Here is a 23,420-nt window from a genome sequence, read left to right as displayed (position 1 = left end):
GGCCTCGCAAGTCCCCCTGGAAGGTGGGGGACTGTGCAAGTGTCTGCCCAGACCTGCGCGGGCCACCAGGAGGACAACCGGAGGCAGCCAGTTTCCTTCGAGTTCCCTGCTTGAGCTTGAAAGTCTGGGTGAAATTTGCGTTCTACTCCATGATACAGAGATGTGTCTTTTTTTTTTTTTAATTTTAATAAAAATAGCGATTTCTTTTCTGAAGTATTATACTCTTAAGTTCACATTGAAGCCTGGGAGACACCCTTCTGACGATGCAGCTTTAAGACTCAGACAGGACACCCCATACTGTGAAGGGTCTGCCTTCTGGGTCACGTGTCGACAGTGATAAATCATCACTCACGCATCTCTTCACCCAGAGGGTGAAGACAGGCTTTACGAACACTGTGGGTACCACGACTGGAAAGTGCTGACCACGCATCCCGGGAACAAGTGGATAAGGTGAGATGCAAGCTCACTGAAGAAACCTGTCCAAGAGACACCATCCATGAGCCCGTGGCAGTTGGGCCCCAGGCCCAACTGAGTGGGTGGCATTAGAAGCTTTCATTTCAAATGTCTTGGTTTTCTCTCTAAAGTTGTCGCTTTGACATGCAAATGCAATGAAATTATGAATGCATGTAAAAAACACATTTTATAAGAGGAAACTTTAAGAGATCATATATGAAAATATACCAATTGGCAGAGTATTTACTCTATGACGGACAAAGCATTCAAAGTGATGAATATTTGAAAGCCAAACCGGTTCCCAAGAAGGTTGCTGCTAAATATTAAACAGGTCTGGGAACGAACAAGGCCTGTTGAGAGAGACGTAACCTTCTGGTTGGGACCTTGTGGAGACAGCTACTCTCAGCCTCGGTGGCAGGCTCTGAGGGTGACGTGTGGGTGCCTGACAGGACGGGTGGGGACGGGACGGACAGACAGCCTGTGTGCAGGCCAGGGCTCCAGCGTCCCCGTGGACAGATGGCTGACGTGACAGACGGCTACACCCTCAGGACCGGGCACACACGTGAGTGAAAGGAGGGCAGGCTGAAAGGTCACTGGGTCACAGTCAACCATTATTTGCACAACCAGGAAACTTGCCTGCATGACTGCTCCTACCTGAAAGGTGATCTTAACCAAATACACATTGAAAATCCATTCATTAAAAAGACTTATCCTTGAAACAGAAGACTATAATTTTGGATATCCTGCTAACTCTTTTGGACAAATTATGGCCAAAGGGGGGAGTTTTGTCAACATCCAGGGTTCTGTGTCCTATTTGTACATGGCCCTGAGGCCTGAATCCCAAACAGCTTTTGCCTGAAAGAGACAATCACTCAATTCTTTGACTGATGATTCAGTGTGTTCATTAATTGTTTCACAAACAATGTCAAAATTCTAAACATATATGATCAAGAAATGTATTCTGAATTTGGCTGAAAGGTCACATTAAAAAAATACAAAAAACCAAAACTGTGTAATTCCTGTTACTTACCACAGCCTGGCTGGAGCTTTCCTGCAAATCCCACAGCAGGATGTGGTTGTCAGCCAACGAGATGACTCTCTTCCCGTCTCCCGCGGGCTCCCACGCGACACTGAGGAAGGAGGGGGTCAAGCATTACATGACGTGTGAGAGTCCCACCTTGAGGCCAAGAGCTCTTACACATGGCCCTCAGCAAAGCCTCTGCCTGGCCCTTTGTCACCAGCAGTGTTGTCAACAGCTCTGCAATGACACGGTGCAGTACCAGGCTACCACTCTGCTGTGGCCTGAATGTCTGTGTCCTTTCCCAAAGTCACCTGGTGTTGGGGGGGGGTGATCTGGAGAGTGATTAGGGTTCAATGAGGTCAGGAGGGTGGGGCCCCATGATGGGATTAGTGCCCTTGTACAGACTGACAACAGAGTTTCCTGAGCTCTCTGTCTCTCTATATATGTATGTCTCTGTCTCTCCCTGTCTATTTCTCTGTCTCTCTCCCTATATATCTCTGTCTTTGTTTCTATATCTGTGTCTCTCTCTTGCTGCCATGTGAACACACAGTGGGAAAGCGGCCGTCTGCAAATCAGGAACAGAGCCCTCACCTGCACCGTGATCCCAGACCTCCGGCCCCCAGAACTGTGAGAAATCAACATTTCTGTCGTATAAGCCCCCAGCTGTGGTGTTTTGCCATGGCAGCTGGAGCTGAGACACTGCTGACAGGTTCTCCCAGAGCCCGAGGCATGGAGAGCTGACCAATTCTGGCCACAGAGACGCAAGGGGGCCTGCTGGGCGCTGGGTCTGAAGAGGCACAGGTGGACAGTGTGATTTTGGAGAGGATGCCCACGTCTTTTGCTGCCACCTCCTGGGAGGGCAGAGCTGAGAGCAGTGTGGGGCGGTGGGTGGGGAGGTCACAGCCCTGAAGTACCCACCAGGCCTGAGATGTCAGATAAAAGCCTTCTGTTTCAGCCTATGTGAGCCACAGTGTCCTGTTACCTGCAGCCAAAACCTTCTTAACGGATACATATTTGAATAACAAAAGACAAAAATCACATCATCTCTGTGATAAAACCATGAAGAGATCAAAAATTTTTCAGTTTGATCACAAGTGTGAATTTCTGTCTTCCCTGATGAAATTCTTAAGTGCTTATAAAGAGGAGAATTTCATTTCACGTCCTCCAACACGTGAGTATTGAAGACATAAATAGAGACCCTCACAATTTCTCTTTCACACAGAATACAGTACTGATTGATTGGGTGCCCCTCCCTAATACCATTCTTCGAGACCGTCAATGAGCTATTATTACTTTTATCACAACAATAATGTAATTCAAAACTACAATTTCTTTCTCATTTATAGTTTAAAAACACACACAAAGCTCTCACAGTACATCACTCCTGTATTGAAGAGCTTACTTTATCTTTCCTAATAATAACAAAGAAAAATGCACAATATCTAGTAAACAAGAAACACCATAGCTGGAAGAGACACCAAGAAATCTGGTACTGAAATCTGTGGCTCCTATTTTGTTAAGATAATGGCAATTCTAATTTTGAAGACACATCTTTGGAGCAAGCTGACTGAACTTCTCTTGGTAGCCTGTTTTCATGGGGACACTTATGTAGAGTTCAGACAACTGACAATGAACACCAAGGAAAAATGCAAAACAGGGAGAGAGGGAAGAAAAGGGCCACCCATGGTCCTGTCCTGGTAGAAGGTCACCCACAGCCCTGTCTTGGTAGAGGGTCACCCACGGCCCTGTCCTGGTAGAGGGTCACCCACGGCCCTGTCCTGGTAGAGGGTCACCCACGGCCCTGTCCTGGTAGAGGGTCACCCACGGCCCTGTCCTGGTAGAGGGTCACCCACGGCCCTGTCCTGGTAGAGGGTCACCCACGGCCCTGTCCTGGTAGAAGGTCACCCACGGCCCTGTCCTGGTAGAGGGTCACCCATGGCCCTGTCCTGGTAGACGGTCACCCACGGCCCTGTCCCAGTAAATGGGCAGGTGACAGCTGAGAAGGCCCAGCTTGCACACCTCTTCCCAAGCTCTGCCCAGCAATAAAGACGTCTGACTCGGGAGAAGACAGCCCCACCCCAGGGGAGGGGGCCATCCCACAGCCACAAGGCCACGTGCTCCATAGAAGTCTAAAACCTCAGAGTTTAGCTGGCCTCAGGTACCAGGCCTGAGGAACTGGAATCGTCATAAAAATAGCTTTTTCTTTCATAAAATGAGAATTAAGAATTTCAGCAAAGTAATCCTTGGGCAGTTTAAGTACGTGTACCTTTTCCACTAGTAACTTAGAACATCTTAAGGCTGACACGCAAGTCAAAACTTCTCCTTGGATAGGGAGGGTGGGAGGGAGGGAGACGCAAGAGGGAGGAGATATGGGAACATATGTATATGTATAACTGATTCACTTTGTTATAAAGCAGAAACTAACACACCATTGTAAAGCAATTATACTCCAATAAAGATGTTAAAAAAAAAAAAAAAACACTTCTCCTTGGGAAATGTATATCAAAAAAGGAAAAAGGGAAAATCTTTGAGACCATCTACCTATTACTTCTCTCCTCAAAGACCTATAAGCAGACTGAGCACCACAATGACTTTAAAAGATGGTTCCAATAGGGCATTACGGTGGCATCACTCCAGCCGTTCCCAGTCTGAAGGTCAGGAGCTACCACCATGTGCACATCAGCAGTTCGTTTTTAGTTATAGAGGCGCGCGCGCGCGCGCACACACACACACACACACACACACACACACCACACACCCCCCCCAAGCAACAAAGCCTCTCCGTGACTTCTGGAGGTACCTGGCAAGAGGGAGAAGGTTCTTCAGGTCCCTGCCATGGACCTGCCTAATTTTTGAAAGCACCTGATAATAACAGAAAACTCTAAGTGCTGCTGGAACTAAAACTCTCTGAATAAGGCTCAAAATGGACTTGTTGTTTCAACTCCAAGTGATGACAAATCTTAAGTAAAGACTTGTTGCATTTGTTATAAAGTAAAAATTGTAAAGGCTTATAATACACATGAACAAAGTTACCAGAGGCAAGCCAGAGCCCTTCCCTCCGAGCAAGCACTCCGAGCTATTAATCTGGGCCCCCAGCAGATGCGGTCCCATCGGCGCTCGGCCCGGATGTGGAGAAGGACCTCGATGCGACAGAAGTGCCTGGGCACAGCCCTTGTCTGACCCACACCGTCCCAGCCCCGCCGGAAAGCTGAAGTCTTACTGCAGGCCTTCCTTCCAGCAGAACTTCCCGTGAGGACGTGTGGGGAGAAAGGGCGCTGTCTGCCTAGAGAGCCCTGGGTCCCGGGGCTAGGGTTCCAGCAGCACGACGGGCAGCTCCCGGGGCAGGGTGCCGGCGCTCTCCTCCCCGTCCGCTGCACCACACCCACGACGGGAGTCCCCTTCCCTTCCTCATCTCACGGACGAGGGGACAGACTTGGGAGGCTGAGTGGCCTGCCCCAAGTGCAGTGGCTGTGAAGGGCAGGGCTGAGCCTCCAACCAAGGGCTGACTCCAGAACCACAGGTCACGACCAGGCCTGAGAGCTCCAACCAGGGGCTGACTCCAGAACCACAGGTCACGACCAGGCCTGAGAGCTCATCATTTCTAAGAAGCTCCTTAGCTTCAGTATCACCATTAGGCAAAGTGACGAAGGACCACTGCCTGACACCTCGAGTTAAAGCAGCTAATCATACTGACTTACTGTGCTGACACACTTGGGAAAAACAAAGCAGATCATCACTGTTCCCTTACGGTGCCTTGGTCCCCGTGACACACGCGTCTTTACCAAGACACACGCAAACGCATCTGAGAAGTGGTTCCATGCAGCAACCCCCAAGCTTGCCCACAGGAAGAACCTTCCAGAAAGGTAAAGTGATGACTTGTTAACCCAAGGAAACATCTCACTTTTCAGAATTAAGGATTTTTAAAGACTAAACACACTCAGACAAAACATACACACAACTAAAAACACAGACGGCATCTAAGGTAGATGGCCCAGAACAGTGAGGTGCAGCGGGTCAGCTCGGAGTCTGAGGCTAGCCTGCTGGAGTTTGAGTCCCAGCTCTGGGTGCCGTAATCTCGTAGTGCTTTGATTTCCTCATCTGTCCAGTGGGGGTAACAGGAGTGTAAAAGCAGTCAACAGTACTGGTTTGTGAAGATCAGGGTGATATTTAGAACAGTGCCTGCACACAGGAGGTGCTGAGTAAGTCCTAGATACACATTATCAGATGCGGTTAGAGCTGAGCCTCTGAAGTTGAGGGCCGCACTGCCCTCCAGGGGTATTTGCGGGGGGGGGGCACTTCTGGGTTTCCATGACGACCGGGAGGGCCCCGGCTGCTGGATGTGTCCTCGTGTGCCACAGCCCTCCACAACAAAGACCGTCCGCCCCAAACGCAACAGCTTCCCTTCGAAAAACCATAAAGCTTACTCTGAAATTTGCCTGGAACATTAAAATTATCACCCTTACACGCACCAAAAATAATTCCATGGAGATTTATTTTAAGGGAAAAACATCCTCGCGCGAGAGTTCAGAAGCTCAGCTCTCCACCTGCTCTGAAAGGCGCCCAAACGTGACGGTGCCCAACTGTCTGCTCTTCACTCCCAGCAGCCGGGGTCCCGAGTCACCAGCCCCACTTTCCGCAGCGCCCAGGCCTTCCTCTGGTGGCCTCTGTCCAAAAGTGAGCCAGGCATCGTGATCCGCCCTCGGGGTCTGAGAACCTTCCAGGGTCTGCAGTTACCGACCCAGGAACCAGTGACTTGGCTCGAGAGCCCAGTGCCCAGGCCCTGCACCAAGGGCTTCGGCACCGTGTTTCGGTCAATACACGAAATGGGAAGCCTTCCCCATATTCTCATTCTCTTTGTCTCTCAGCATCTCAGCCCCAACTTTGGCTCCCCTCAAGGACGGTGTAGGTCCCTGCACTGCCGGGCAAGTGTCAGCCCCCCTCCAGCCCCCGGGCATCTGTGCTCCGGGCACCCGCGCTGCTCCCCGCGGAGCCCTGGCTGCTGTGAGGCAGAGACCAGGCAAACCCCAGAGCCGGGACTCGGGTCCAAGCTTCAAAATAAGCGAACAAAGGGGAAAGGGGGGATGAGTGAGAAAGATGCCCAAGTCTGTTCCAAAGCTCGTCTCACTCGTTCTGAGTCACAGACATGCGCACGCACACACGCATACACATACATGCAGGCACACACACAGACATACACACGTACTCACACACACACACACACAAAGAGCATTGGGCAAGCTGGAGTTAAGGCCTTTTTGGAACTAATGCAACATCTGCCCCTGAGCTGGGCCATTCATGCTCAGCCTCTATGTGTCCTGAGGAAGGTAGATCCACACGGAAGAATCTTCAGGAATTAAGGCGTGCCTCTGAACATTTGCCATTCACTTCTGAGGGGATTTAAGTGTGTAATCTCTGACTTACGTGCAGTTGAAAGGAAAGGGCACACGTCTGCCTTTTCCCTGCTACAGGAGTTAACCTTGCCGTATTTACTTGGATGACCAGAGATGCCCAAAGTAGAAAAGGAGAGGGAAAAAAAGAGGTACTTCAGAAAACTTACATGAGTTATGTCACTAACAGTTTGTTAACTGCCCTTGAGAAAGACTAGATTAAGGAGAAAGCCAGCAACCATCCTGGGATGGTGAGAAAGCCCATGGATTTTCTCTCCTGGGATCCGTCTAAACCAGGTGTGAGGATTCGGGGAGAGCACGGAAGGGGAGGTAAACACACCGTTTGCAGGTATGGGACACGCTCCCGCGTCTCACTGCTGCCGCACCACCAGCCCCCACCACAGAGCCCGGAGAGGTGCTCTAAACACACGAGAAGGGGGCCCAGGGGGCCCAGCACCCGGCACGTCTGGTGGAGGCTCTGATCGGGACGTGTGTCTGCCAACCGCAATGTTAGGGGTGAGTCTGGGCAGCTCACTATTAAGAATGATAAGAAAAAACAGACGAAACCCCGCACGTACACACAGAGGGGGGTGACTGAAAGATGCATCAAGCATAAGCAGGACTGAGGATGAACCTGTAAAACTAGGCGCACTTTCCAGGCCACCGAGCGGGGTGATGGTGGGTCCCGATCGGTGACAGTCCCTGATGTGGACAGTCCCGCACGATTACCGCCGGCGAGCTGCGCCCAGACCCTCGCCTCCCGCCTTGTCAGCCTCACCCTGGCTTCCCAGCTCTCAGTTTCTCTCACCTCGTTCCTTTCATATATGTGCCTTTTGTCCTATAACTCCTGCTCCCGTGGAAGCTGCAACAAACCAATTCTGTGTGCTCTTCTCCGGGTGGGATCAACCCGGGACAGTCGACACAGCCATGGGGGCGGGATCCCTCCTAAAGAAGGGGGTCCCCAAGGTGCACATAGCACTGCCGCCAAATGAGACACCATGTATCACATGGGGCCTAACTGCTGAGCACAGCTGCTATTTATTGTCTACCCAGGGCGACACATCCGAAAGTAAGTGTGGTGAGTTTACAGGGAGCAACCCCTATGATCACGAGTGTTTGGAATAAGTGGAGTATGCAAAGTGCAAAAACAAAAAGGAAATTCCATTGCGTCACGGTTCATCACCATGAAACTAGTGCTATAAACATAAGAAAATAACCCAGAATTTCTGCCGTACGTGCTACTCCAAACTAAGTTTACTTCTTTGTTCATAAGAATCATCCACGTTTCGGCTTCATCACACTCTACCCGTGAATGTGAGCGGACATAAAATTATACTAACAAGTCCTGAACAAAGTAGCATACATCTAATATACGTACTCTATGTCCCGTCATAATCACTGAGAGAAAAACACAAGAAAAGGGCCATTTCTGCAAATAAACCCAAATTAAAAACAAATCTAAACTTCTTTGAGGCAGTTAACACGGACCTAACGGCAGGAACAATGGTTCTCATCTGGCAGGTTTCATGCTGATCAAACAAAACACACACTTCTCTTCTTCAGGTAAGTGACTGCAAAATGAATGATTCACACTCTGGATTTTGGCACCTGGGGTGAGGACACTCAAAGGACACTGAGAAACTCTTAAAACAACCTCAATATAAAATTAATTTTCATTCACATAACTGACGTATCCTACCTATCCCTGCAGCCTCTTCGGGTGGGAAGTGGGGTCGTCAGGGCAGCATAGCTGCCCAGAGGACGGAAGCCACCCCAACGCGACAGGTGGGAGACGGCTGCCACATGCTGCGGAAACCAAAGATCCAGCACACGAGGGCTCGGCCAGGACCACTAGTTCCCAGGGCGTTCCGAAACCCACGGTCACTACTTTACTGAAAAAGGGAAAACCCCAAGGCAGAAACAAATCTATTAAGTCATTGGTGATTATATCAGTGGTTACCAGTCAAATTTTGAAAACCCTTTACAAAAAGAATGTAATACATTATTTCCCCAGTTTATACATCTCTCTCTTAAAATACACAGATTTGGCAATCTGGTTAACTTCTTCCTGCTCAAAAGTCAAAAAATCACAGCAGAACACAAGATAGCTTTTCATAAATGCTACAAGGATTAAAAAAAAAGATCACTTTAAGAGTTACACCATTAAGTCAGGAAGCCCGCTTTGATTGAGTCTGTGGATGCAAGGTTTCCTGTGGCCGAGACACACGGATACGTGCAGTGAAAGAATCATGCTTATGCACTGCCGGGTGCCCCTTTCTGACAACAGACGAGTGTGGAACTTTGGGCACTGGGTGACTTAGTTATCGAAAGTCAGTGTTTATTCTGACACTGCTCACCTGCACACACTTACACACTCACATCAGCCATGTGCATGGCTCAACAGAAACACACCCTCCCACTGAGAATCCAGCCATGGACAGTGTGTGGGCAGCAAGACCTGCCCTCCTGAGAAGCCTCCCTGGGCGGGACACGTCCGAGGCCCAGAGCCTATCACAACGCGGGCTGGATGCGGAGCCCATGGACACAGCTGCACCGGCCCTCCTGGGGCGAGGCTCCTGTCCCGTCCTTGTGCCCCAGCGAGGGCTGAGGGGCAGAGCCAGGGGGCAGGGCAGGCCCTCAGCCCTGGAACGGCTGACTCTCCCCAGCCCTGAAGTCCAGGTTCACACAGGCCCACTGCGGCCGCTCACTGCAGACTCCACCCAGGGCAGGGAGAAGAGGGCAAGTGCAGGGCAGGGTGGGCGCCGCGCGGCTTGGCGGCGCGTCCAGGAAGCTCAAGGCTTCTGCTCCTGGGCCTCACCAGCAAGTTCAGGGTCGGCTCGGAGCCGTGACACATTATGACGTGAAACACCCCCCCGAATTCCAAGCAGCAGCCCTGGCTGTCCCTGTTCTCCTCCTCCTCCTCCTCCCACACCCTGTTTCTCAAACAGCAGAAGAAAAATCGACTATAGTTTAAAATTCTCCAGGCAGAATTAGTGGTCCTTCGGGTTTACATTTTTAAATTATTTAAACCTCAAGTTTAAATAATCACAAACAGAACTTCAAAAAATACATTCTCCTAAACTATCCCACTGGATACAATGGTATATGTCTGCCCTGCATGCTCTGGGAAAGACCCTTTGGGTTCATGAGAGGACCAACTGAAACACACTTTGAACCCTAGTATTTAATGGAAACTTGAACTACAATCTCAGAAAGAATATGAATTTATCCTGTAATATAAATAATTATTTATACTCTGCACCGTACGTTCAGATTTTCGTATTTTGACTCTTCCTAGATAAGCTGTGTCTGTACAGTGCATTTTACTATTTTTTCCTCATCACCCCCTTCCTAATACTTAGTTTCAATGACCCTCGCAAGGCGCCAGGGTGGCTCTGACGACCATCCCCGTTTGACAAAGGAGACTTTAGCCAAAGTGAAAGAGGAAGACATCTTTATGTTGTCCTGTAAAACCACAGACTGTTCTTTTCCTACAACATAAGGGATGCGAGGCCTCATTCCAGGCTTCTCTTAAAGCTAGCGGACCACTTTAGCAGTGAGCCAGTAACCAGGGGAGCAACTTCAGGGCTCCAGTTTAAAAACCTTACACCTAAGTACATCTAGGTTGGATGAAACCAGAAAGCACAAACCTGGACCTTATAAAATCTGATAAATCTTCCAGGATGACACTGTCATAATCACAGAGACCTTTCCACCGTCTCACTGGCAGCAGAATCATACCGTAGGATCTCTGAAAATTTCAAACATCTTTTCTTATGTATCCTCAGAGACAACTTTGGAAAGATATTAAGGATAACTTTGAATTTACTCTTTGTAACATTCACCTAAGTCAACTTACACTGTTCTATACACTGAAGTGAAAAGAAGAAACACAAAATCAGAGAGGAGGCCAAATCCTTTCTTCTGGCCAAACCACCTCAAGTATTTGGAGACCTGCACAAGCTTATTTTCTTCTAGTTCCTCTCTAAGCTCAACACCCAAGCTTACAGCCCTTTTTCCTTCTTCTAATAAGAACAGTAACATGCACACCCGCTTCCCAGGAATTCCTGACCCTCTCAGCCGGCCTGGCATTCCAGTGTGATATTTACCTCCATCTGCACTGCAGAGGTGTCTTCTCCCCAGAAAGCAGAGGTCAGCGGTCACTGTGCAAGTGCCACGGGCATCTGCAAGGACATGAGAGAAAGACCCGGCACGTCCCCCGTAGTGAGGCTAACCCAGCCCGTCGCGGCCCCGCCACAATCTGGGGGGCAGGGTGTGTGGGGATGGGCTGCAGCTGACCGCCACTAATTTCGCTTCCATCCCCCAAAGCTGCTGGCTTCCGATTTTAGTGATTTCTCCCTTAAGGAGATTTTCACCGTCCGTGAAACACTGCAGTCTGTATGACTGCTCCCGACGCACCACTTGGGAAATGGTGCGTGTTTCCATTATCTTGACTTTGCTTCCACTCTCCAGCAGGAAGCGTTAATCCACAGCCAAGGTGCGTAACTCCTCAGCAGCTGGAGAGCCTCTTCATCATGAGATGGAGACGGAGAGCCACCAAATTACACTGTGATGGCTAATCAGCCCCTGGGCCAATCTCGACGGTGATACAGCCCCTATCTCACAGGGAGCCAGTGCCAGAGGACCGTCACCTCCTTCCTGCTCTTAGCTGCCGCGTTCCCGAACACCCCCCCTTCATCGGGGCTCCAAAAGACGCCGGCGTACGCGGGAGACGGGGGGTGATGCCAGGAGGCCCTAGAGGGCTCGGAGGGTCTGCAGCCCCCACGCGCCCAGCTCGCTGTCCGTGTAGACACCACACGTGCTGATAACACGCATCGCCCGTCAGGGTCGGCGCCGACCCTGGGAGACCCCAACCCCAGAGAAGAACGAGCACGCGGCACACGGAGGGGGAGTTGTCAGCAGCCCTTCCTCATCTACCCCCGGAAAGGGGAAGAGGGTCAACTACACGTGTGACACCAGGACGAACTCTCACCTCAGTGTCTTTAACACAACAAGGTAAAGTTTTATTAATTTTACGTATCTACATCCCATATCCTTCCAAAAGGATTTAAGGCAGCTAATATACATAACCTGGAGCATGACGGGATGAGATACCCTGAAAACGGTGAAAAGACCACAGTTTGGTGAAAGCATCCTCACGGCTCAGTCCAAGCCCTGCGGGCAGCCCGCCACCAGCTGAGCTGACTTCACCCAGGAGGAGCTCACGTGAGTGGCGTGCTCACGGCCGCGTGTCTGCTGAGCAGCAGGGCGGCCAGTGCCCCTCACCTCAGTGCGACAGGCAGAGTGGAAAGAGGGCCATGAGCTATGACTAGACTCAGGGAAAGGCACGTGGCACTGAGCAGGTGTGAAAGAGAGCTCACTGCATCCAGTGAATTTAGAGACTCCTGAATCCAACCCATTCGACACACGAGGGAATGAGGCCCAAACTGACCTGACTCGCCAAAGGGATGCCGTGAATTAGCTAGAGATCTGCAGGCAGAGCCCAGGGCCACGGACCCCAGGCCCACCGTTGCTTCCACAATCGCCCCGCTGACTGCAGGAGCGAACCGGGAGGGAGAGGAGAAGCATGCCGGGAAAGACGATGACTCTAGTATCTGCAAAATGAAGGGGTCCCCTCGAGAGCAGAAAGGACCAGCAGGAAGCTGCGTGAACACTCCCCAAACTTACTCTGATGAAGATGCGTCTACACTCCCAGCGCCTGACACCACTTCCAAGCCGCGGAGCGACGGCCACAGGCGGCTCCCAATCCCCGTTCCGCAGGCGCCTCCTGCAGCCAGACTGCCCAGCCGGGAGGCCCAGTCGCTGCCCCGGGGAGCAAGCGGCCCTGGACGCAACCTCCTCCTCTCTCTGGCCCACAGTTACCTTACCTACCGTGGTCCCCACTTTACAGGGTCACTGTGGGAAATGACAAGGCGAGGCACGCAAGCCCCCGACGGCCCGGGTCTCAGTCACGACTCAGCATCGTTTCTGCGGCCCCACTTCGCCCCTTTCTCACTCAACACGTGCAGTGCTCCGTGTGCCAGGCACCGTCCTTGGTGCTGATGCAGGCGACAGCACGCAGCCTGCATCCTGACAGGCCCCTGCCCGGAGGGAGCTCAGGCTACGGAGAAAGACGCAGGAGCACGAACACAGAGAGGGCAGGGTCAGGAGGCGGTGACGGCTGTGACGAGATAAAAGTGGGTAAAATGACAGAAAGGCGTGAGTGGGGTCGGAGCAGTGATCATTCCGGAGACAGCGGCTGGGAAGGACCTCTCTGGGGAGGCGACGCTGAGCCCAGGGGAGCTGAGCACTGCAGGTCATGGGGCGGCCCCTCCGGGTCAGGTCGGGGCCTGTGTCCCCACAGGGCGACACCGGGAAGTCAGGCCCAGAAGGGTCTGGGGGGGACGTGACACCAGCCCCTTCACTTCTTTATTTACAGCCACGCAAAGTACCACATTCCAGAGACCCTGCCACGGAGCCATCAGCACAACCAGAAATGTCACCTGCTTTTCAGGAATGGAGACCTGATCTACAGAAACAGGTGACTTTCCAGTGACCCTACGGCCACCAGGGGGAAGGTGAGCACAAGAGACCCACCGTGCACTAGCTGACCCTGCTTGCTGCGATGCAAGCGTGGGCGCCGTCCACCCCATGCCCCCGCCGCCCCAGAACAGGAGAGGCTGAGGGGCCCTGAGGACAGGAGCCCCACGCCTCCGCCTGTCAGCACAGCCACGAGCCCAGGGCACTGGGACCGTGTGGCGCTCCGGGACACTCCCGTCTGGCCGGCAGCGGCCGATGGTCAGAGCATCTGGGAGCCCCTCTCCTGGAACCGCTCTCAGCACAAGTAATAAGCCGAAAAGGAAAGCAAGCGAGTGAACGCAGAACACCGACTGCCTCATGTCTGACCACAGACAGTGTCGTCACCTCCACGGATCCCTCAGCCTTAAATCTCCAAAACCCACACTCCCTATCTACTGCTGACACTTGGACACCACTGAGGATGCTTGAGAGAACGTGCACGACAGCCCCACATGCCGACGAGGGTGCCGAGACCGGACCCGCAGCACGGCCGGCGCCACCCTCCGGAGCAGAGCGCGGCCGTTTCCACCGAACTAAGCCCTGCGCCGCGTGGCCCAGAAGCTGCCCCCGGGCGCCTGGCCAGGAGAGTGGAGACCCAGGCGCGCAGGGTGCTGTTCGGAGGCTCTCTACGCACAGCAGCCCGAAGCCGGGGACCCGGACGCTCCACGGGGGAACACTTACACGGACTGTGTCCACCCCACCCGGAGTCCTACTCAGAGTAAGAAGGAAGGAGGGAGGACGCTGCAAAAGCCGCCCTCAGATGCACGCGGCGTGACTCCACGTGCAGAATGCTCTCCCGGTGACGGCGCACCGGCTGGCGCAGGCTCGCAGCGGCCAGGGATGAAGGGCAGGGCGTGTGGGGGCGGCGGTGGCCGTAACCAGGCAGCCCGAGCGATCCTGGTTCTGGGTCCCGACCGTGGTGGTGACCACACAGACTGACACGCGTGACGAGATGCAGGGACCTCAGGGCACACACAGGCGTGGGTGCGGAACACGTGAATCTGCGTGGGGCTGTGGGCCGCCTCGACGGCAGCGGTGCGCGGCCCCCGCTGGGGGAGACGGGCGGGCACGCGGGGTCTCTCTGAGCTGTTGCTACAACCACACCTGCCGCCACGGGTGAAAAGGTCAAAGACACAGAGCGAAGCAATGGACAACAAACAAGACTTCAAGAAGTACTTTGAACAAGAGCAGCAAACTGGGAATCACAGCGTTCCGAGGTGACTCTGAGAGGATGGGTTTAAATATCGACACTTACCTCCTGACACTCTCCCTTTCACAGGTGAGAGCACGGGTGTACTACCTCCACCGCCGACGCCGCCCGTGGGCAGGCGCGGCCTGCTCCCCCTACGACGGCAGCTTTGATGGAGCATTTGGGCCCGGAGGGGAGCGGGGAGCAGACGACGGCCCCTCCCTTAGCCCCTCGTCCCCTCGTCCACAGGGGGCAGGTCCCCTCCCAGCGCTCACCCCTCTCTGCACTCGCCAAAGGCATGGACGCCGCCTGTATATGCCGGCCTCGCCCGAAATGACTGCGGGTCTGCACTGTCTCACTTACCCGCTCCTCAGTGCCAGGGTGGCTCCTGGAACAGACACACGTGCACGCACACATGCACACACGTGTGCACAGACATGCACACACATATGTGCACACACTCTTGCGCTCACACAGACACGTGCAAATGTTTGCTGGGGAAGCACGGCTGCCACCTGAGACGTGGGCTCCGAACAGCTCTGTGTGGTTTACGGCGAGGTTCTGCACCCATGGGTACTCTCTCAGGGGGCGGGACAACCCCTTCTGTGCAGACGGCCGGACTCCTGGGAAAAAGCAACAAGCCCGACCTGGCGCCTGCTAACCACCTCCACACACAGACGGAGGCCCCCCAGGGCCCTGGCCACGCGGGCCCCCAGCTCTGCTCCTCCCGCCCTCCCCACCTCCAAACGCAGCTGACGGTGGGGACCAGGATAAGTGCCAGCTCCAAACGTCACCTCCTCAGAGACGCCGTCATCAACTCCTCTAGTAAAACTCAGGGACTCTCTCCTCGGGGGGCCCACGGCACACGGTTCATAACGACTCCAGCGTGGTCCCCGCCTGCCCTGGGTCTCGGTTAGATGTTTACACCACGGCCTCCCCGAGAGATCGTGACTCCTCGAGGCCAGGTCCCCTGACCCATCACCCTGGGTCCCTGGAGCCTGGCAGGCGTGTGCAGCAGGTGCTTAATAAACACCTGCTGGATTAAATTTGTTTAATTGGTAGGGGTGACTAAGAAGTGACTACATGGAGGATCTTTCTCATGTACATGCACACGCACGCACATGCACGCACACACACATGCACATGCACGCACAAGCACACGCACACACACGCACGCACATGCACACACACACACGGACACACATGCACACACACGCACACACACGCACACGTGGGAGTGTGACCGTATTAAGTAAAACAATTACCGTTGTAACCGTAAACACCCATAACAAGGGTACGTTCCCACGGTCCCTTCTAGAAAGCACGGCTTCTTGAGTTTACCAAGGCTTCGGCGACTCGGCGACTCATGTGAGCCGTGAGTGTTGTGAGTGGGGTCCGTGCGTTACCACGGAGGGCACAGCAATCCCGCGCGGGATTGCTTAGGGCAGGCGGGCGGCCAGGGGCCCGGGAGCCCTAAGGGATGGCGGCGGCGTCTCTCCGTCCTGAGACCGCACAGGACACTTGGGGAAATAAATGCAGGACGAAGCCTCGGAGGGCTGGGGGCACAGCACGACCTGCACACGCGGCATCCACGCTTGGTCCACAGAAGAAGACATCATAAGCCTTCAACCCAAGGTAACATAATTTATGCACAGGATTGCTGAGTGAAGGCGTATTCATGAGGCAAAAAGCAATGCAGCGCTTCAGTGCTGTACAGCACCTGACTGCCATCCTCCCGGCAGGTACCCGGCAAGACTGACTTTAGAAGAAAAGGATCTGGACGCAGCTTTTCTCAGTACGGGGGCAGCAGGGTCTCCATAGATTTGTCTCATCTGGGAAACAACTGGCGCTAAAGAGAGAGCGGAAGCAAGCAATTTACACCATCTTCTTCAAAGAGCAGAGAGGCCTCTGTGGTGGGGACCTGCCTCCAAGCCTGCCTGGGCACGCAGGGGCGGAACCTACCAGGCGGTGCTGCCGTGGGCCGCGGGGCCCAGGTGACAGAGCAGCTCCAGGGCGTGTGCAGGGCTCGCTGCATCCTCCGGGGACTCGTGGCCGCCCGGCTCCAGCTCCGCTGGCATCCTCCACACCGCGGCGCACGTCACGACTTTGCCGTCTGCAGCTGAGGGACAAGGGAGACGTGAGCAGAGCGTGGCCGCCCGCACACGCAGCCCCGGGCCCGCACCCCTGCCCCTCGAAAGGCCGGCCAGGCGGGCGGCTCCAGCCCCTGCTCCCCTGCCCTGTTCCAACACACCATCCTGCTTTAGAAGAAAACTTCATTTCCTCAAAATCGATTTCCTCCCGTTCTTCTTCAACAGTTCTTCAAAAAAGGGAGTGAAATGAAGGTGGGGCGCAGCTAAAGATATAATCACCACGGGTGCAGCTGGGGTCTAAGAGCGGCATTCAATGGATTTTCCCTGAAAGCTCTGTGAGGGCACCTTGCACAGGGGCTAAGTGCCCTGCGCGCGCTGCGTTCACAGGTACGTGCTAAATGGTGTCAGTGGTGGCGCAGGCCCCCGTCCGCTGAGGGGATGGGTGCGGGCCGGCTGCCACAGGCTAAGCCCTGGTGGAGGGCAGCCCAGCGCCCGATGGTGACGCGAAGCCACTTTGTGGTCAGAGGCACTGAGCACAGACAGGAGAGGCGGGCCACCTCTTTTCAGGAGCCTGTCTGGCTCTAGGTCTCTGCCCTCTAAACAACTTGTCTTTTTTAAAACAATTTTTCAGTAAGACACAAAATAAGGTGAAAAGACAAAACAAAAAGACACAGATTTAACATTATGCGATTAAAAACTGAATCATAAATTCCTAAATGTAAACCCTTTCAAAATTTGCTTTCCATTTAGTTCTAAACGGCATATGTGCTAAACACCTTCCCCCTTAAAAATGGTCTTTAATAAATGATAATAAAACAATGAACAGGCTTCAGCATTAAATCGTCAATTGGTATCATGTGAAGAATATGAAAGAATTGTAGAAAAAGAAAGAATACCCCAAGAAATAAGAAAAAAAACCGAAAAAAACAAAGGACCTTAAAGTACACTTGAAAACGTCCCACTTCTCATTAGATACATGGTCCTCCAATCTAAACACCAACTAATCAACCAAGAAATACAGCGGTGAACACAACGGGCAAAACGCCTGGCTCCCCAGGTACTATTATCATAATACCGTTATTACCCGTGATTAAATCGCCAGTAGAAGGATGAGGGTTTCAACCAAGGCTTTCTGATCCCCATCTCAGGGCTCAGGCCACGCACCTCATTGGCTCTGAGAGAGTATGGAATTGCAGCTTAAAGAAAAAAGAATCATGTATATTACATATAAACTTAATGTTAACACATCCACCTTTAACCATGAAAAAGTAGTGCACGACAGTTTCTGTCTACGGGAGAAACTGATTTTTTTGCTGAGATTTTCAGTTCCACAGTCTTGCTGCAGAGCCCATGGGACTGGCAGTGGAACTCCTGAAACAGGAGAACAATGAAGAGAGAGCTGGCAACTTTAAGCCGGAAAGAATAAGCAAATGCCCGAAACATTCACCCAGCAGAGGCACAGATTATACTAATCTCCCTAAATGACAGAAAAGAAATTTCTAATCTGAAAAGTGATGGGGCTGAAAACGTGAGAACTGAACTGTGGCTGCAGTGCACAGCGTGACAGAAGAGGACACGGCAGAAGCGGCTACTGCGTGGGGAGCGGCCGGCGCGTGGGAAGCAGCTACTGCGCGGGAAGCAGCTACTGTGCGGGAAGCAGCTACTGCGCGGGAAGCGGCCGGCGCGCGGGAAGCAGCTACTGTGCGGGAAGCAGCTACTGCGCGGGAAGCAGCTACTGCGCGGGAAGCGGCCGGCGCGCGGGAAGCAGCTACTGCGCGGGAAGCAGCTACTGCGCGGGAAGCGGCCGGCGCGCGGGAAGCAGCTACTGTGCGGGAAGCAGCTACTGTGCGGGAAGCAGCCGGCGTGCGGGAAGCAGCTACTGTGCGGGAAGCAGCCAGCGTGCGGGAAGCAGCTACTGTGCGGGAAGCAGCCGGCGCGCGGGAAGCAACCGGCGTGCGGGAAGCAGCTACTGTGAGGGAAGCAGCCAGCGTGCGGGAAACTAGTGCGCGGGAGAAGCAACTAGTGGCGGATTTCCCACTGAACGGCTCCTTCTTCTGAGAATTCTGTGCAGGTGTCAGGAAAGTAACTCTTCCTGTAGCTGCCTGCTCACCCAGCAAACATAACTGCCAGGGGAGTGAACAGTTAAATGCTTTCTTCTTGAGAAGAGGAATGAGACGAGAACGCTTTGTGCTACCACCTGTAGCTAACGTTACACCAGAGGTCCTAACTACTTCAGTAGGGCAAGAAAAAAAATAAAGATAGGAGAACATGAAAAGAATAAAAATACTGTTACTTGCTAATGATTATATGTATAGAAAACTTGAAAATTTACACGTATAGACATTAGAAATAAAACAGGGAATTTAGCAAAATTGCTAGACACAAGGGTGATATATAAAATTCGATTGGTATCTATAGATTAACAACAAAAAGTTTAAAAACAAAATTTGAAAAACTATTAACAATCGAATTAAAAAATGAAATATCCAATAATATCTCAAACTAAAGAGGTGCTAAATGAAGAATACTGCTGAGAGAAAGCAAAGGCCTCAGTAAATGGAGGGGCATACCATGTTCAAGGATGGGAAGCTTCACTACTGTAAACAGCCCTTGAACCCCAAAGTTCTAGATGGCTTTTTTTTTTCTTTTTTTGGTATAAATCAACAACCTGATTCTGAAGTCCTAAAATTTATATGGAAACATGAACCGCCCAAATGGCCAAGACAGTCATGCAGAAGAACAAAACTAGATGGTTTGGGCTTCCCTGGTGGCGCAGTGGTTGAGAATCTGCCTGCTAATGCAGGGGACACGGGTTCGAGCCCTGGTCTGGGAAGATCCCACATGCCGCGGAGCAACTGGGCCCGTGAGCCACAATTACTGAGCCTGCGCGTTTGGAGCCTGTGCTCCGCAACAAGAGAGGCCACTATAGTGAGAGGCCCGCGCACCGCGATGAAGAGTGGCCCCCGCTTGCCACAACTAGAGAAAGCCCTCGCACAGAAACGAAGACCCAACACAGCCATAAATAAATAAATAAATAATAATTAAAAAAAAAAAAAAAACTAGATGGTTTACAATCTGATATTAATTTACTGCTGATACACAGATAGATAAATAGCCCAGAAAAAGAAAATGGCATCCAGAAATAGACCTTACAGAGATGGTCGCCTGATTTACAACAAAATGCCATTTACTGGAGTGGACAAAGGATGGTCTTTTCAATAAAAGATGCTGGATCAATTTTATCAATATAGCCGCATGAAAAAAACGAGCTGCATTCTACCTCACAACACACCCAAAAACTACCTTCAGATAGACTGAAGATGAAAATGAGAAAGATAAAATCATACAAATCTTTTCTAGACTATATAGTAGAATATCCTCATAACTCTTCAATAAGCAAAGATTTCTTAATCAGGGCAGAAAAAACACTAATCACAAAGGAAAAGACCGATAACACTACTTCATAATTAAGAACGTCTATTCACCAAAAGACATTGGCCTTCATCAAAATTAAAAACTGCTGCTCTTGGAAAGACACTGCTTTAAAAATGAAGCAAAGCTTGAAGAAAATATTCAGAATACATATGTCTGTATCCAGATAAAGGGCTTGTATCCAGAATATATAAAGAACTCCTACAACTTAATAAGACAAATAACCCAGTTTTTAAAAGTGGGCAGAAGACTGAATCAGACATTTCACAAAAGAAAACATATGAACGGTCAACAAGCACCAGAAAAGATGCTCAACATCAACAGTAACTGGAGAAATGCAAAACAAAACCAAAATGAGATACACTACGTACCTGCCAGAACGGCTAACATTTAATGTAAAAAAGATCAACACCACCAAGTACTGGCAAAGATGTGGAGCAACCAGATCCCTCAAACGATTGCTGGAAAGAGCGTAAAATAGTTCGAACACTTTGGCGGTTGGACATCCACATACCAGGTGACCAGCAATTTCACTCTCAGGAGAGGCTGTCACGACGCGTGGCCTGTTGGTAACGGGCTTTGTGGCCGCTCTCTGACTCCAGCAGTTAAACCTGGCCCCAAAGCAAGAGTGGCCTGGTGATGGTATGTATGTAACTGCCAGAAGCCAGGGGGCAGCAATTAGCCTAATGACCGACCAGGCCAGGTCACCAGCCAAGGAAGGCCAACTGGCCGATAGACAACAGGAGACGGCGCTGCAAGGAGCGAAACAGATGGCCCCGCGACCCAGCCCTGGCTGCCCGTACGCGCAGGCAGGAGTCCGCACGACTGCAGAAGGAAACAAGAGCGAGCGAGCAGGAGTCCGCACGACTGCAGAAGGAAACAAGAGCGAGCGAGCAGGAGTCCGCACGACTGCAGAAGGAAACAAGAGCGAGCGAGCAGGAGTCCGCACGACTGCAGAAGGAAACAAGAGCGAGCGAGCAGGAGTCCGCACGACTGCAGAAGGAAACAAGAGCGAGCGAGCAGGAGGCTGAGGGGAGGAAACAAGAGCGAGCGAGCAGGAGGCTGAGGGGGTAACCCACTAAAAGTCGTGATCCTTTACCCAGGCCTGGGCTGAGCCAGTTTCAGTCACGGGACCCACGGTCGGAAATACGGCCGGATGCCCCGCAGGTCAGAGCCCCGCAACACCAGGGCAGGTGTGTACTGAGACGATTCCCCAAGTCTTCACCCAGGGACCTCGTGCTGCTTACTTGGTGATCACACGCCGGGCCCAGGGCCACACCCTGGCAGTTCAAGGTCCACTGAACCCAAAGCGTCCCATGTCCCCCTGTTACTACACTGGGGACATTTGGGGGCCAGGCAACAAATGGACAAAGCCAGGTCACAGCAGACCCAGTGGGCCTGAAGACCCACCCAGACATATGTCATTTCCATGGGCCTGACGTGGCAGTGGGTAGAACACCCACCGCCCCGTGGCCTGTGCGGTCAGGGGGTGGAAGCCTCAGAACGTGCCTCCCACCCCATCAAAGGGCGGCAGAGACGTGCGCCGACTTTAAGGATCCAGGGCGTGGAGCGCCGGGGCCCTGTCTAATCCGCTCTCTGGCCTCTGCAGAAAGCCCGTGGGCCCTGGCGGGCAAGCGCAGACGGCCACCAGCCCAGCGACGGGCGAGCCCTACCTGCTCACGGCTTCCCTCGGCCTCAGGGACAGGACCTGTGGACGCTGCCCCGAACGCTCTCTCCTGCCCCAGAGAACAAAGAGGCCTGGGAACCGCCTGCGCCTCGGTGAGGAGGAACCTGGGTGTTTCGCCAGAGCTGCGCTGGTGCCCCGCTCGCTCCACCCTCCACGCCCGGGAACGCTGGGCCCGCCCAGCCACGAGGGGACGCGGCGGCCGCCTGCCGGCGGGGTAAGGGCCAGAGGGCTCTCAGCAAGGTTGGGCTGGGACACACGTTTGGGGGACCTGCTGGTGTGGAAGGTGGTGGCAGAAACGGCAGAGCATCGGCTTCACGGAGGGACCCCAGGCTTCCAGCGAGTCACGTGCCTTTTGAAAAACTGCTCCGACCGTGTTTCTGGGCCCTGATGGATGGACCGCAGGGCACCAACTGACCGAGCATCACTCCTGCAAGAGCTCAGTCGTACCCACCAGGGCACAGGGCCAGGCAGGCCCCAAGGGCACAGACCACAGAACACACATGCCCCGCCAGCACCCGCCTGCGTCCACACCGATGGCCAACTGGCTGCAGGGGGAGAAAGAGCCTGAGCGGGTTTACAGAAGGGTGGGCTTGGGCGGGCACAGCCCACTATGGGCAGTGGCTACAAAGCAGCTGCCCTCAGGGCAGCTGGGAAACCGATGGTGGGGGTGGGCGACACACAGAGCCGCCCTGCCCCTCCTCTCTGTGTGCACCCGAGGCCGGAGGCCAACCGGTCAGAAGCCCCCAAGAGAAAGACTGGAAGACCCTGAGGCGTGGAGCCGAGTCCGACACAGACGCTGCCCACGAGGATGCAAAACACGATCAAATGGTTAAGTAATACAAGGTCAAGATCGGCAAGTGCTCTGAGAGATCCAGGTGAGGTGCTAAAGGAAGGAGACGCCTTCCCTGAAGGGGGAGGACCAAAGGAAAGGGTGTTGGGAACAGGAGCTACTTGGCCTCAGCCCCAAGGAGGGTTTGGGCACATGGAAATGGACACAGAGGCGTTCTGAAGCAGGATTAAGGGCCCAGGGACCTCGCAGGATGGAGAATGGCCAACGGTTCTACTTAGGATACGGTAAAGGTGAATTAGAGCTGGGAGAAATGAGGTTTGAAGCCCTCTGAGGGCCAGACCAGGAAGGGCCTTGAGGACAGGTGAGGAGTGTGGAGGATCTGCTCCAGACACCGGGTGGAGGCTGGAGGTTCTGAATCGGGGCACAAGCGCCTGGCAGAAAGCAGGAATTCAGTCAGTGCAAGGTACAAGGTGAGTCCGAAGCCCCTCACTGGAAAATGTACACGCTAGGAGTTATCCTGAGGAAGACCAGAAAGTTACCGAGTTCGGTGCCCACGGGAGGTGCCTGCCAACGTCACCTACCCTAGAAATGGGCAAACCTGCAAAACATGCTGCATCAGAGTGTGCCTTTGGTCCTAGGAATACGGTAGGCGTTATCAGAAACTCTCCAAATGCTCAGAGGCAGATGAAATGGAAGGTAAACAGTACTAAATGAGAAACGCTGGAGGTATACCCATCGAGACATGCAAATTGGCTCTGAAACTCTAAGGATTTCCATATCTATATGAATCTC

The 23,420-nt window shown here is 52.9% G+C and overlaps 1 protein-coding gene across 5 annotated transcripts in view; it reads right to left on the bottom strand.

The window, feature by feature from the left end:
• EIPR1 (EARP complex and GARP complex interacting protein 1) overlaps positions 1 to 23,420 on the bottom strand; it is an 88,405-nt gene that overhangs the window by 17,211 nt on the left and 47,774 nt on the right. For 4 of the 5 annotated variants that reach the window (XM_007195691.3, XM_057558417.1, XM_028162240.2 and 1 more), the window contains 2 exons: positions 16,592 to 16,748; positions 1,484 to 1,583 (listed from right to left, as the gene is read on the bottom strand). In XM_007195691.3, coding sequence (XP_007195753.1) covers positions 1,484 to 1,583; positions 16,592 to 16,748 — 257 coding nt within the window. The remainder of the gene's footprint in view (positions 1 to 1,483; positions 1,584 to 16,591; positions 16,749 to 23,420) is intronic. The other variant, XM_028162241.2, reaches the window with a different exon arrangement.

Source organism: Balaenoptera acutorostrata, chromosome 12, assembly GCF_949987535.1.
Source record: "Balaenoptera acutorostrata chromosome 12, mBalAcu1.1, whole genome shotgun sequence".
NCBI classification, from domain to species: domain Eukaryota; kingdom Metazoa; phylum Chordata; class Mammalia; order Artiodactyla; family Balaenopteridae; genus Balaenoptera; species Balaenoptera acutorostrata.
The sequence above is the reverse complement of the archived record's forward strand: the minus strand, read 5'-3'. Positions and strand labels throughout refer to the sequence as shown.